The following is a 15,592-nucleotide window of genomic DNA, read 5'->3' on the forward strand; positions in this document are numbered from 1 at the left end:
ATTAGCGCAGCGAAGCTGGCAGACTGGGTTGACAAGAGGCGATCACCCAACCCTACCAAAGAAGATGCCAACCACAATAGCAGCCACAGTGTAACATGCAACAGAGCTCAAAAGGAGACTCGTAGATGAGAAAGGGAAGTCAAGGCTGACATGACAGGCTGTAGTGAGCAAGGGTAAGGACAGAAGTGGGTGTCAGAACATGAACCCAGGGACCGATAGACACGAGGGCACTCTGATGCACTCTCTCTGTGCTGGCTAGTTTATATGTCAACTGGCACAAGCTGGAGCCATTCCAGAAGAGAGCACCTCATCTGAGAAAAGTACTCCATAAGACTGGCCTACAGGCAAGTCTGTGGGGCAAGTGTCCAGTCCATTGTGGATGCTGCCATCTCTGGGCAGGTGGTCTTGGGTGCTAGAAGCAAGCAGGATGAGCAAGCCCTGGGGAGCAAGCTAGTAAACAGCACCCCTCCATGGCCTCTGCATCAACTCCTGCCTCCAGATCCCTGCCCTGTTTGAGTTTCTGTCCTGACTTCTCTCCATGAGGAACTAAGACAGAAAAGTGTAAAGGAAAAAACCCTTTCCTCTCCAACATACTTATGATCATGGTGTTTTATCGAAGCACAGAAATCCTACCCAAGACACCCTCCTAAATCAAGAGTGTAAACACTTGTAAATACACACACCATGGGGCGGGGACCATGGTGGAAAGTCTTCCCTTGAGCCCAGCAATAGAGAAGGTCACTTTGCCTATGGCTCCAAGTGGAGCCAGAGTGATTGAGAATCCCTAGACCTGTGATCATCTAGTTATGAAATCCCAATTTCAAAACATCAGCCAGGATACAGAAGAACCTTTGTAGCCTCAACAGAGACAGAAAGTTACTTTGTAGGGACACTCTAACATCCAGGAAGCAGTGAAAATACACACCACTAAAGAGCTCAAATGAAGATGCAATCCAGGGGAGTGATGTTCTGTAGACTCAAGAATTAGCTGCAGAACCTGACCTACAGGACTGCTCTGAGTAGGGTTTTAAATTGGTATCTGTATAATGAGTAGAGAGAAAATTATAACTACATATACTTTAGAAAGATCATGTTGCCATGGGGAAACAAATCTTTTTACATTTCTTTTATTTTGTGTGTGTGTGTGTATGTGTGTGTACATGCATGTATGTAGGTGTGTGCATACCGTGGCACACATGTAGAGGTCAAAGGTCAACAAGAAGTCTGCTGTCTTCTTTCACCATGTGGGTTTCAGGGACTGAACTAGGCCATCGGGCTCCATGGCAAGCACCCTTACCTGCTGAGCCATCTTTCAGCCTACGAAACACATTTTAAAACTTCCATCTTCAATTTCTGGAATCCGAAAGGCATGAAGACTAGACATCACAAAGTCAAGGGATTAAACCAAAAAGGAGACAAAAGTGAGAGAGAAACAAACTAGAAAATGATTCTTAAAAATGATCAGAATGCAACACAGAAGGAATGGGAAACAGCTCAGCAGAATTCTTGCTTAGCATGGCAAGGCCTGGCTTCAATCCCTGCACAGAGCCAACACAAACCAGTAAATCTGAATGCAACACAAAAATGTGGACATTTTCAGAGACTAATGACTAGGGGATAAAATAAGAAAGTTCCACACGGCTGCCATTTTTCTCTTCTGGTAGAAGAGGAAAAAAGGAACAAAAATTTTAAGAGAAAATGATTTAAAGGTCACTACTGAGTCTGTATGCTAGGAACAGAGACTCAAGCAAGTCATACACAGAGCAAGAACATCCAAACCTACAGGCAGAGTAAAACTGCAGAACACCAAAGGCACAGTCTGAAGCTGTGCCTCACCAAAGGAGGCAGAAAAGAAGACAGACTGCCGGGAAAGCATCCTATTGAAAACACGAAGTCAGAAGAGGGTGGGACTGTGTCTTCAAAATGTTCAGCATTGGGCCTGGGATGTAGCTCAGAGATCAGAGGGCCAGCCTTGCATACTTAAGACCTATGAATCAAGGGGGGGGAATCAAGAAGGAAGAAAGTGGAAACAAATAAGGGCAAAATAAAGACACAAGCACATGCATGCACACAAAATAAATTAAATGTAATACATTTTTAAAATAAAACAGTGAACCCAGAGGGGAAGAGCATGATATAAAAAGCTACAGGCATTAACTGTGGGATTACTGTGGGCCAGAATGCAAACCACGGCAATTTCTCGTCTTCTGCCCTATTTTGGTTTGTTCACTCATTCGTTCTCTCTCCTCCTCTCTCTCTCTCTCTCCCCTTCCTCCTTCCCTCCCTCCTCTCCCCTCCCTCCCTTCCTTCTTTCTTCTTCCTTTCATTTCTCTTTTTTTTTTTACCCAGACAGGGTTTAACTCTGTAGACCAGGCTGGCCTTGAACTCACAGAGACCCACCTGCTTCTGCCTCCCTAGTGCTGGGATTAAAGGTGTGTGCCACCACTGCCTGCCGTATTTTAGTTGTTTCTAAAAGGTCTTAGTGATTTGAACCACCTCACATCTACTAACCAGACATATACTCCTTTCTCCCTGACTCTTAGAGAAATAAGTTGCAAGTGTATAAGCTAGATAAGTAATAGTCATTTGTTTCATTCCCCAGAGAAAGGGGGAGGGGAGGGGATGGAGAGAAGTAAGAAAAGAAAAGGGCAGAGGGAGGGAGGGAGAAACAGGGATTTCATATCTGTGTCATGCTTGAAGGCTGGAAGACACCACTCTCAGAGGTGAGGAGGGCTGTGTGAAGCAACAGACTGGCAGCTGCCACACTGGGAAGGGGAGACAGTAAGACCAAGAACACCAAGGAATGCAGAGGTGGTGCCATAAACAGACCTGGGGCATGGGACAGATAGGGGAGTCAACAGAACTGTAGAGTACGGCCCAGGAAGATGTGTTAGCCCTAAGGCAAGGCTCCTATTCTTATAGAGTAAAGCTGCTGCCCCTTTAAAGACTGGTAACATGCTTTCAAAGCTGGTTCTCTTTTATTTCAGCTAAGGCTCTTTGAAGAAACTCACATGAGACAGCCATAATCACTACATCACTGTAGCTCGTTCTTTTTGTGACCTGGAGAAAACTTTGCTCGTAATGCTAAATTCTCTGCTCACAGCAGAAATGATTCTGCCAGCTTTCCTTTCTGCACCAAGCCTGTAAAACCGACATGTAAACCTAATCAGAGCATGCCCAGGAATGTGCCCACCCTACATGTGCATTGCTATATGAGCATGGGTGGGTCTCCTGATACACACTCTTTGTTCAAGGACAGTACGGCGTTCAAACAACGCTAGTGCTCTCCTTCCTCAAGGATAAACGTCTGCGCTGGTGGTGCTATGGGTCTGTGCACTCACCAAGACGAAACCCACTTTGTCCTGTTATAGAGGAGCAGAGAGAACCCCTTGATCTACTTCTCCCATCCTTTCCACCCATCCCTTGAGAGGCCTTCCTGTTTACTGAACCCATCAGAGGTCCAGTCTCAGCAGGTCTCAGTAAAGGAGCTTTGCTCTACAAGGCACGGCAGAATGGGTGGGGAGGAGCATACCCACCCAGGCGCAAAAGAGAGCATCAGTCTAACATTTTTCAAAGCAATGTTATCAGAATGAGAAACGGAAGCTGGCGAGACAGCTCAGTGATCGGAGGGCTCAGTGGTTAGAGGCCTCACACAGCCACGCCTGACAACCCGGGTGCCAGTCCCCTGGACTCACATGATGGAAGGAAAGAACTGACTCCTATATGTTGTCCTCTGTCCTCCACAGGCATGCTATGGCACAAGCAAGCAAGCATGGTGCCCACACACCAGAGCAACACACACAAAGTCTAAAATGTGCAGCCACACAAATTGACAGAGGGTCAAGGTAATTCACGTGTTCTTTCTCTCTCTCTCTCTCTCTCTCTCTCTCTCTCTCTCTCTCTCTCTCTCTCTCTCTCCTTACCTTTGGCCACATCACACTCCTTAATCATTTTGAGAAAGTTGTAAATTTCCCTATCTAGTCTCTGTTGACATGTTTGTGCTCTCTGAAAGAAAAAAAAAAGCAGAATTAAACCAATAAAGGACTTTCAAAATTACTTATGCATTAATGTTTCTATCAAAATTTACAATTCAGATACACAAGGCTCTTTACAAAAGGATATGAATGAAGCATTTCATCAAGTAGTTTAATAAAAATAAGTATTTAACTCCAAACACTTCAACATCAGTCATGCAGACAGCACACAACTGCATTATTTCACAGTGCTCTCTCATTACACCATGCATATTCAGAGTTAATTTCTTTGATTTGCTAGATATGAATAAATTCCCCAAAAAAATTATAAAATGCATTTTTTCTTCTTAAATGCATTTCTTAAGGATACACTTTAAAACTGTTTTTTGTTTAAAAAAAAAATCCAGATGGCCCGAACATTTGGAAATCACAAACTGATTCTTCATTCAGCATTTTAAATACACACTGCCACCACCCACACCATCAGACCAAGCAGGACATTTTCTTAAGTAAGTTGAAGCTTAAGTAAGTGAAAACAAGGTAAAGTCAATGATGGAGAGCAGTCTTCCTTGAAACTTTAAATTTCTTCATAGGAAGATTCCTAGGAATAAAACATGAATACAAAAATTCCTCATCTAACTTGCATCCCAGCCTGGAGCAGATTCAAAGAACAAAGTGCAAATCACTGTCGGTTTTAAGCTGGTTTTATATAGCAAAAAGAATAAGCACAAAAATCATGCTGGATTGCTGGCGTGGTAAATGAAAATGTTTATTCTGTGAACCAAGACTTTGTAAATATTAGAATCACTACTGTGGGCAGAGTAATGGACTCAGCTTCTTACTCTGTCCTCGGAACATAAACTGGTGCATCACAAAACATCTGCTTACTCAAAATTAAACTAGTGTAGCTGTGAGCCAAGGTGACACAGGTAAGCACTCTTTTCTCCTATTTCACTTTATAAATTTTTTAGCTCTTATAAAGCTCAACCCAACCACAGCAGAATTATTCATGGGACCACATTAGTGACAGATAATGTTCTCTTTTAAATGTGTATCAGCCCTTCTGTTTTGAGACTCCTAATGACATCTAAATATAACATACATTTACTTATTTATCAAGAGAGGAATGCTTATACTGTGTAATTTAAACCCTATAAAGAGTGGGTTGATTTGCTGCTCATTTTTCCACACTGCCTGTGAACACAGGTTGAAAGGAGGGAAGCCCCTCCAGAAACACTCACTGCAACTAAATGCATCCCTCTTGACTTATTAATAGAAGACCATTCTCACACGATGCACATTACTATTCCTGCTCATGGCGAAGTCAATGCCACTGCTGACTCATTTCCTTCCCATGGTGCAAGTGGGCTAAGGAAGCACTGACTCCATCTGCAGACTCCTGATCAGATGCACTGCACAGCTCCTGGGTATAACTAGGTGAACCACACCCTCCACAGTACCACCTGTCAATGCTAGAGTCACATGCCCCTTCATTTAGCATATTTATGTCCAAGCTTTTTTTTAAAAAAAAATGCTTCTCTGCCCACTGGTTTAAAAGGGACATAAGCCGGGCGGTGGTGGTGCACGCCTTTAATCCCAGCACTCGGGAAGCAGAGGCAGGCGGATCTCTGTGAGTTCGAGGCCAGCCTGGTCTACAGCGCGAGATCCAGGAAAGGCGCAAAGCTACACAGAGAAACCCTGTCTTGAAAAACCAAAAAAAAAAAAAAAAAACAAGGGACATAAAAGTTAGCTACAGAAGAGTCCATGAACACCAGTATTAACATAACTCTTGATTGATACTAAGAGAGGACAGAAGTTTTTAATACAATAAAATAAAGCACATTCTCTAATTTGCTATCACCCTCATTAATAGTTATAAAAAGCAAAAAAATCTTCTGGGCTAGGCAGTAACCACACATCTATCAATCCTGGTACTGAGGAAGAAGCTAAGGCCATAGTATTAAGAATTCTTGCCCAGCCTGGGCCATGTCTCAAAAAAGTAGTGCTTGTGAGCACCGTGTGATATCTAGCATGGTGCCTCACTGCTAACTTCTACATCATTAACCTTATGCCAGGGAAACTGAAGTTTTAAATTTGATTTATTCATTATATAAGGGAAGTCCCACTGTAAACATTATCCTAATATTAACATCTGACAATATTTTTAACTTGATCCAAGTTACCTCAGCAGAGTATCTACAGAACAAGGGTGATACCCATAAGCACAGAAGCCCAGTGCACCGGAGAGTTCCAACAGTGAGCAGTCCACCACAACACGCATCTCCTGTTCCAACTTCTGTCCACATACTCTTCAGCTATCACTTTCACTGACTCAAGATGCTGTTCATCCACCTTGTCCTGACTAGGAGGGTCACTTAAAACTGCATCAAGGGAGTGGGTAGGAAGGAGCTACAGTTAAGATATTTGCTAGAGAATCCATAGTTGATTAAGAAGAGAAGCACAGTACTTAGTATTTAGCAATAAAAAGTAACTACTAAATATACACACCACTACGGATTGTACAGCTCTGTCCCCATGCAACTGGAGAGCAAGAAATGGGCAGCGCTTCTAACAACGCTGCTGTCGTGAGCCTCAACAGCCAGAGACAGGACTCTGTGAGGTGGTGGGCAAGGTCTGCATCCTGTGTGACAGGTGAAGGATTCACACAAGGTTCAAAAACATAAATCCTTGAAAATAACAGACTGTAGACCCTAACTTTTGCAGAAAACAACATTGTGGAGAGTGGTACCTAGTGATCACCTATAAGTTTTTGTTTCGTTTTGTTTTTGTTTTTAGTTTTTTGTTTTTTGTTTTTCGGGACAGGATTTCTCTGTGTAGTTTTGGTGTCTGTCCTGGAGCTCACTCTGTAGACCAGGCTGGCCTCGAACTCACAGAGATCCGCCTGGCTCTGCCTCCTGAGTGCTGGGACTAAAGGCGTGCGCCACCACCGCCCGGCACCTATGAGCTTCTTAACTCCAGTCAAATCCAGGCTCTGTCTTCTCTTGTGTGAGGCTTGCAATCCACAGCACGTGTTTGTTCTTCTGGTGCCCAGTGACTGGCCTGACCCTGCAACTGCTTAATGTTTTACACTGTAGTAGATGTTCACAGAAAAGTAAACACTAAAGTGATCTGGAACGAAAAGTGATTCTCCCTCCTACACCTGACTGTCATCCCTACAGCCCGTTTGCCCTGGTTCCTGTCCCAAAGTGGAACTTCCCATTTCCCCTCCCTCCAGGGCCGCTCTCTACCACGTGACTGTGAATGTGCACATCCGACTGCACCCTTCTTTTCACCAAGCAATAGCTCTGCTAGTCTGTTTCTGCTTTTTTGAAGCAGGGTCTAAATGTAACCCTGGCTAGCCTGAAAATCACTGTGTAGCCCAGGCTACCCTCAAGCTCTAGGCAATCCTGCTGCCTTATTCTCCTGAGAGGTGGGCTTACAGGTATGCCCGCTGTACCTGACTCTCCACTCTTTTCAGGCTATGCACCCGAGTTCATCAGCACACCAAGTCTGCCACATCGTGTGGCTGTACCGTCTTTATTAGTCCCTCAGTTTGTGCAAGTGCACCTTTCTGCATATTCATTTTAGTTAACTAAACTAACTTAACTAAATAAGTTAAATAAACAAACTCACTTTATTTTGTCATTTGGTTTAAATTTAGTATTCTCTGTTAATTATTTTGTATATCACAAATATAGTTGAGATCCTAAAGAATTAAGATGTCATCAACAAACAAACCCTCACTTGCTGATATGATATTTTGTTTGTATAAAGCTTGCCTAGAGATCAGAAGGCCAAGCTAGCCACTAGTTAACCACAGAGGCCAGGCAGTGGTGGCACACACCTTTAATCCCAGCACTTGAGAGGAGGAAGCAGGAAGATCAGGAGTTCAAGGCCACCCTTGAACCAGTCTAAAAGAGAAACAGGGCAGGTTGGTGGTGGCAGACACCTTAGTTCCAGCACTTGGGAATCTCAAGCCTTTGAGGATTCATGGAGACAGGATCTCCCTCACTCAGTCTGAGGATTCGTAGAGACAGGACAGTCTCTGATGGCTGCTGCTTTGCTGCTCTGATCTTTCAGCTTTCACCCTGATATCTGACTCCAGGTTTTTACTGTGAAGACTAATTAGGATCATGCTTCACTCACGTGGTTAGCACCACCCAAGGTGTCTGTGAGTTCATCCCATTGATGACGACAGAAACACTCTCTGCCCGCTTATACCCTGAGCACTTGAGATGTTTCTGGTTAAAATGAGAAACTGAGCCAGGTATAACAGCTTTGTCTGTAATTCCTAGCACTCAGAAAGCCAAAGCCAGTTCAAGGCCAGCTTGGGCGATACAGCAAGACTGTTTCAAAATAAAGCCAAAGTGAGTTAGTGAAATCTTAGAGTATTTTTTGTTGACTTCAATGTGAACAGCCATGTGTGGCTGGCATTGATGGTACTGGGCCCTGCAAACCAATACGAAGCTTGGCTTCCTCTCCTAAGCTGTTCCCTGACACACTCTGACACAGCATGAAATGTTTCTCTTCTCCTTAGAGCCTTAACCTCAAGGCAGTGACAAAGGCTTAAAGAAAAGCTTTTCCGTTTTTAGAGGCCTCAGTCTGAAGGATGAAAAAATGAGACCAAAGTTCACAGAGTGGTTACTTTCTCAATACGGACACCATGCCCCACTTACTTTTTGTCAAAAGGAATGCTGAGGGAATCGATTAGTTTGTAGATTAGTTAATTTAGATGACTAGTGAGTAGGTTAGTCCCAGTACCTAACTTCCTCACTGTGTCTGTGGACACCAAGAATAAATGTGCTCCATCATCTGGCCCACAGAATTTCCTTTAACTTCACCCAAGGGTCGAAGCATCTAGAGTCATTCTGCCTCAGCTGCTGCAAATATCCGCACACCATTTCAGATTGCCTCCATTCTGAACAAGGGCCCAGACACCGAGAATCAGAACTCTCACAGGTACCATCCAAAGTCCACTGGCTAAATTCTCACTGACTTCAGACATGCACTACATATAGCTTAAGGGAAAAACTTGATGGTTTTAAGTCAAAAGAAAAAATGTTTAAAAAGGAATGAAATACAATGAAGAACTGAACTGATAACCTGCTTGAAAATCTGAAAAACATATTTTTAAAAAATTGTCTTTAACCATGTGTCTTGATAAGGAAGCTAGTATGTTTTCATTTTACTTATAGCTCCCATTTAAAATGTCTCAAATTATCATAATCGCAGAAGATAATACTTGCTTTGTAAATCCATATACAATTTATCACTCAAATTGAAGGCAAATAAATAGGAAGGCATTCTCTTCACTTAGGAAATATTGACTAAATCTTAAAGCATTTAGCATAGTTTTAAAAACTTTACTTAACATTTAGTTATGTATTTAAATCTTCCCTATTTTCCAAATCTCTGTTTTAAAAGATTTATTTTTACTTATGTGTAGGTGTGTCTTTCTACATGTGAATGTGCACTGAGTGCAGATGCCAACAGAGACCAGAAAAGGGCACTGGATCCCCTAGAGCTGGCATTACAAGGTCTGAGTGCTAGGACCTGGACTCTGGTCCTCTACAAGAACAGCAAGTATTCTGAACCGCTGAGCTCTCCAGCCCCTCTTTTCTAAGTTTTGATGTCTTTCTAAACATTCTGGTAGATGTTATTTTTGTAAAATCCACTGGTCTAAGAATTACGTTTCGGCTATTACATTTTATATTCTACTTTACAAAAGCACAGAGAGGGCAATCATTAACAAAGTCTAGCAGATATCTTCAACAAAGCATGGATGAGTCTAAATGTTCTGAAGTTCTACCATAAATTGAAATTAGGAATGATGGAGCCTAACATTCTCATCTGAGATTAGAGGCTCTTATGTGGATGAAACTCTGTAGACATTAGTAAACTTAACTTCATTAGACTTGTTTATTTAGAAACATGCAAATCCTTTAAATAACCCACTTAATTTTCATACGGTTAAATTTAGTAGGAAAATTCATGTGCTTTAGATAACTATTTAAACTGAAACAGGCATTCCCTTGTAGTTCTAACTCTCCCAGATCCACCAACATTTACGATCAACAAGATGCATTTAAAAGATATATCCAGAAGAGTAATCAACACCTGCTCCCACAAAATACTTACTGTCAGGAATGGATAAGGTAGAGTTGTCACTTCAGATAAGGATGTCTCCACTCATTACTGTGCTTTACCCTATCCCTAAGCAGTGCCCGATACATATTGCAAGCAGTTTTAAATGAAGCTACTGACCAAGAAATATGTCACTATGGTTGCATTATTGAAACTGAAATATGCAGTGAAGTCATAAAGGAGAGCAGGCTAGGCTCCACATTTCCCACCTACTGGAGGCAGTTTCCAAAAACAAATATATTTAACATGAAAACTAGTTAATAACATCACAACATTTTCACCAGGACATTTTATAGTACTGTCATAGCAGAGGTATATCAGTAGAATGCAACCAGACAAAGAGCAGTATTATTTCTATGGTCAGAAATTTCCAGAAAGCATGTTGAGTTAGGTATACAGGTTGAATAGTGTCTGCTCACCTCTAAAGACTCCTTCAGGTCCATGGGAGAAACCTCATCTTCCTCTTCCTCGTCAGTCACCTGGTCCTGGGAACAGTAGTGAGTGCTGTACGCAGAGTGTTCCTCGATGGCTTCCAGCCACCTCTGAAAAAATCCAAGAATTACATAAAAACATTTTCACTCCAAAGAAATAGTAATAATCTATGAAGTATAAAATTTACATAGAAGAAATAACTATGGCAAAAAAGAACCCAAAATGACATTCTGAATGTTTCTTGCCTATGACCTGTCTGCATAAAAAGATATTTTAGCGCTTTAAAAAATATCCTCTATACATATATGTATTAATTAATACTCAAATATATTACAGAAATTAATTCAAATTAACAAATGCCCCTGATAGAGTCTTTAAACTTCCCTCTGAAACTTCACAAGCCAGGCAGGCCTCCATCCTCTGAACTGGTCTCAATCAACATTCTTATCTTCCAAGTTCCCACAGAACATCCCACAGAGGTTTAGTTAAGTTCCCTTTGTAGCTTTGTGAGAGTTGGAGCCGGAGGGAACAGATTTCCCTCTGGCTATGGCCCTGGTGGCCTAACCGCTGCTGGTAGTGGTGGAGTTGCAGTTGCCGATTCCGACAGCTGGGCTTAAAAGGCAGCAACCATTTAAAAGAAGAACAACACAACCTAGATGTCTGTCAACAGAAGAATGAATAAAGAAAATGTGATATATTTACACAAAGAGTATTATTTGGCTTAAAAAATGAAATCATGAAATGTGCAGGTAAATAGTTAGAACTAGAAAAAACTATCCTGAGTGAGGTAACCTAGATCCAAAATGACAAATATGGTACATATTCACTTATATGTGGATGGTAACTGTTAAGTCTTCATTCAATAAGCAGGCTACAGTGCATATAACCACAGAGGTTAAGTATAGAGTAACGGACCTGGGGCTGGAGCTTCCTAGGAAGGACAAATTGAACAGATAGTTAATGGATGGAGGTAGGGGTAGAACAAGAGGATCAAATGGGGAGGGGGAGGGAAGAGGGGGCGAGAGAAGAAATACAGGAAGGGATAGCTGAAAATAAGAGCCATTTGAGGGGCTGTATGAAAATCTAACACAGTAGAAACATCTTAACATATATATACACATGAAGAAATCTAAATGGAATCAGCAAATAGCAGGGTAGGCAAAGCCCCAACAAGAAACTCTCATCAACAAATGAAACTTCCAGTTCTGGGAATGAGTTACATTTAATCAAGTTTCTTGCCAAAGGAACCCCACGGACACCCCCAAACCATCCAGGCTGTTGTCAGGGCTGTGGGATGTTCTCCACAAACTGATGGTAAGGGCCTATTGCTGAAGACAACATTTCTGCTAGAAGTCAAGCTGGCGCCTACCGAGAGCCTCCATCCCCAATGACTAGTTCTCCTGTCCAGTCGTTAGGGAGGCACTCTGCAGATTACCAGAGGAGAAAGGCAAACAAAAGCCATCTAAAACCCCTTCAGTCTACAACAGTGAGCTGCCTGCCAGAGGCATGGTGCAAGAGAAGCACGGAGCTTGTGCACATAACCAACCGATCATCTGACTGGACTTAAGGCCCACCGCATGAGGGGAAACCCATACCCAACACTGCTTGGATGCCCAAGAACCTGAAATTAAACAGGAGCATTTCAAATACTACTGTTTTGCTAAAGGAACACAGCAATACAATGACTCCAATGACATTCTGCTGTCCTCATAGAGCAGTGCCTTACTCAGCCATTGTCAGAGAAGCTTCCTCCTGCAGTAAACGGGAACAAAAATAGACCCACAACAGACCAAAGTGCACAGAGTGAGAGACTTTGGAACACTCAGTCCTAAATGGGAATTCTCCATCAAATCCCTCCCCTCAGAGCTCAGGGAAACTATAGAGGAGGAGGCAAACACATTGTAAGAGCCAGAGAGGATGGAGGATACCAAGGAAACAGGCCTTCTAAACACAGCAGGACGGACACACATATGAACTCACAGAGACTGTCAGCATGCACAGTCCTTGCAGTGGTCTAAAACAGATGGGGTCCCAGAGCTGAGAGGGGAAGTAGACACAAGACCCCATCCCTAACCCAGAAGTTACTTCCAATAGATAACTGCTCACAAAGAAAAATCAGTTTTCTCCAATAGAGTGTAACACAAATTTTAAAAGGTCTTATTAATGAAAATAAACCTGGAGCAAGGTATTGGGGTGAAAGCTGGAAGATCAGAGAAGCAGAACAAGCCACAGCCACCACACCTTGCCAATTCCTCAGCTGATACTGTTTTCCTCAGACTGGAAGCCTCTGAGTCCTCACCCCAATGGATCTCAGCTGAACTGCTGCTAGAAGCCTAAAAGCTTAACCAGCTCTAGTTCCTGGTCCTCACGCCTTATATATCTTTCTGCTTTCTGCCATCACTTCCTAGCATTAAAGGTTCTTGTTACCATGCCTGGCTGTTTCCAGTGTGACCTTGAACTCACAGAGATTCAGGTGGATCTCTGCCTCTGGAATGCTAGGATTAAAGGCATGTGCTACCACTGCCTAACCTCTATGTTTAATATTGTGGCTGTTCTGTTCTCTGACCCCAGATAAGTTTATTAGGGTGCACAATATTTGGGGGAACACAATATCACCACAATGGAATCTCACTGAATAGACCCCAGGCCCAGGAGTAGACAGCCAACATGAAATGAACTCAATGGCATTTTTGGAGGTTCCTTGTCTCATAATGCTTTTTCTGAACACTTTTTAAATTTTCTTCCTCCCTCCCCCCTCTCCTTCCTTCCTTCCATCTTTTCTGTATAGGTCTTTTGAACATATATTGTTGTGTTTTTGTGGGATTTCTTTGTATGCAAATGTGTGTTTCTCGGCATCTACATGTTTTCTTATGCATTTTCTCAGCTCCTTTTCTCCTGGTAGTTTATTTGCTTCATCCTATTCTAGTTTGCTTATTTTATATTATTTTATGTTTTTTTTAGATGCCTGTTTGTATTCTAATGATTCTAATAGAAAGGGCATGGATTTAGGTTTGCAGGGAGTCTGGAGAATCAGGGAGGAGTTAGGGGAGAAGAAACTGATATCAGAATATATTATATGAAAAAAATCTATTTTCAATAAAAAATTAAATTAAAATTAAAATCTGTAATTCACCAAACTGGAAAACTTAAAAGAAATGGATTAATTTCTTGATATATACAACTTACCAGACTGATGACCTCTAGTGAAATATAAGTAATTAAAAGTCTCTGGATTAATACAAAGTCCAGAGCAAGATGGATTCAGTACAGAATTCTATCAGACCTTCAAAAAATAACTAACATCAATACTCCTCAAATTATTCTACAAAATAGAAACTGAAAGCATTTCCCAATTGGTTTTACAAGGCCACTATTACCATGACACCAAAACTATACTAAGACAACTAAGAAGAAAATTACAGATTAAATTTCCTTATGAACACAGATGCAAATAATTCTCAACAAAATACTTAAAAACTGAATATAAGAACACATCAGAAAGATTATCCACCATATCAAGTTGATTTCTCCAGAGATGAAGGGATGGTTCAACATACATAAATCAATAAATGCAATCTACCACATAAACAAAAAGACAAAAATTACATGATCATCTCATTAGATACAGAAATGCCTTTGACAAATCCAATATTCTTTCATGATGAAAGTCCTAGAGAAACTAGGGAATACAAGAGATATACTTCAACATAATAGAGGTGATTTGCAGCAAGCCCACAGCCAACATCAACTTAACCTTAAGACACTGAAGAAGATGCCAGAAGACAGAAAGATCTCACATGCTCATGGTTCAGTAGGTTAAAGTTGTGAAAATGGCCATCCTACCAAAAGTAATCTACAGATTCAAGAGAATTCCAATACAGTTCCTTACAGAAACTGGAAAAACAATGTTCAACTTCAAATTGAAACATGCACACACACAAAACAGAATAGCTAAAACAACAGTGACTAACAAAGGGACCGCTGGAGGTTTCACTATAGAGCTACAGTAGTGAAAACAGCATGGTACGGGCATAAAAACAGGCACACTGACTAATGGACCTGAACTGAAAACGCAGATGGACGTCCACACCTATTTAACCTGAATTTTGACAAAGTCAAAAAACACACACTGGAGACGAGACAGCATCTTCAACACATGGTGCTGGTCAAACTGGATAGCTGCATGTAGAATACAAATAGATCCATATTTAGCATCCTGCACAAAACTCAACTCCAAATGGATCAAGGACAAGACCAGATATCCTGAATATGATAAAAGAGGAAGTGAGGAATAAGTGTAAACTCACTGACACAAGGAAGACTCTCCAAACAGGACATCAATAGCACAGACACTAAGGGCAACAATTAATACATGGGCCCTCATGAAGCTGAAAAGCTTCTGAATGGCAAAGGACTACATCATTTGGGCAAAGCAACAACATACAGAAAGGAAAAAAAAAATCTTTACAAATTATACATCTGAGAGGGGGTTGGTATCTAAAATATACAAAGAACTAAAAAAGAAAAAAGAAAAGAGAGAGAGAGAAAGAAAAAAACCTCAAAAATCAAGACAATAAATAACTGCTGGGCATAATGACACACACGCTTAATCCTATCACTCAGGAGGCAGAGGCGAGTGGATCTCTGTGAGTTCAAGGCCAGCCTGGACTACAAAGCAAGTTCCAGGATAGCCAGGGCTTTTACACAGAGAAACGCTGTCTCAAAAAAACAAAAAATAAATGAAAAGAAAAAAGGAAGGAAGGAAGAAAACAACCCATTCTTTTTTTTTTTTTTTGGTTTTTCGAGACAGGGTTTCTCTGTGTAGCTTTGCGCCTTTCCTGGAACTCACTTGATAGCCCAGGCTGGCCTCGAACTCACAGAGATCCACCTGGCTCTGCCTCCCGAGTGCTGGGATTAAAGGCGTGCGCCACCACCGCCCGGCTTAAAACAACCCATTCTTAAAACTGGGTTTTACAGAACTAAGAAGAGTTCTCAAAGGATGAAACAGAAATGGCCAAGAAACACTTAAAGAAATGTTCAAC

The 15,592-nt window shown here is 41.7% G+C and overlaps 1 protein-coding gene across 4 annotated transcripts in view; it reads right to left on the reverse strand.

Annotated features, from left to right (window-relative positions):
- Positions 1-15,592, reverse strand: part of Osbpl1a (oxysterol binding protein like 1A) — a 187,004-nt gene that overhangs the window by 118,669 nt on the left and 52,743 nt on the right. For all 4 annotated transcript variants that reach the window (XM_052741550.1, XM_052741551.1, XM_052741548.1 and 1 more), the window contains 2 exons: positions 10,538-10,660; positions 3,924-4,005 (listed from right to left, as the gene is read on the reverse strand). In XM_052741550.1, coding sequence (XP_052597510.1) covers positions 3,924-4,005; positions 10,538-10,660 — 205 coding nt within the window. The remainder of the gene's footprint in view (positions 1-3,923; positions 4,006-10,537; positions 10,661-15,592) is intronic.

Source organism: Peromyscus californicus, unplaced genomic scaffold, assembly GCF_007827085.1.
Source record: "Peromyscus californicus insignis strain IS unplaced genomic scaffold, ASM782708v3 Scaffold_17__1_contigs__length_78620276, whole genome shotgun sequence".
Classification (NCBI taxonomy): domain Eukaryota; kingdom Metazoa; phylum Chordata; class Mammalia; order Rodentia; family Cricetidae; genus Peromyscus; species Peromyscus californicus.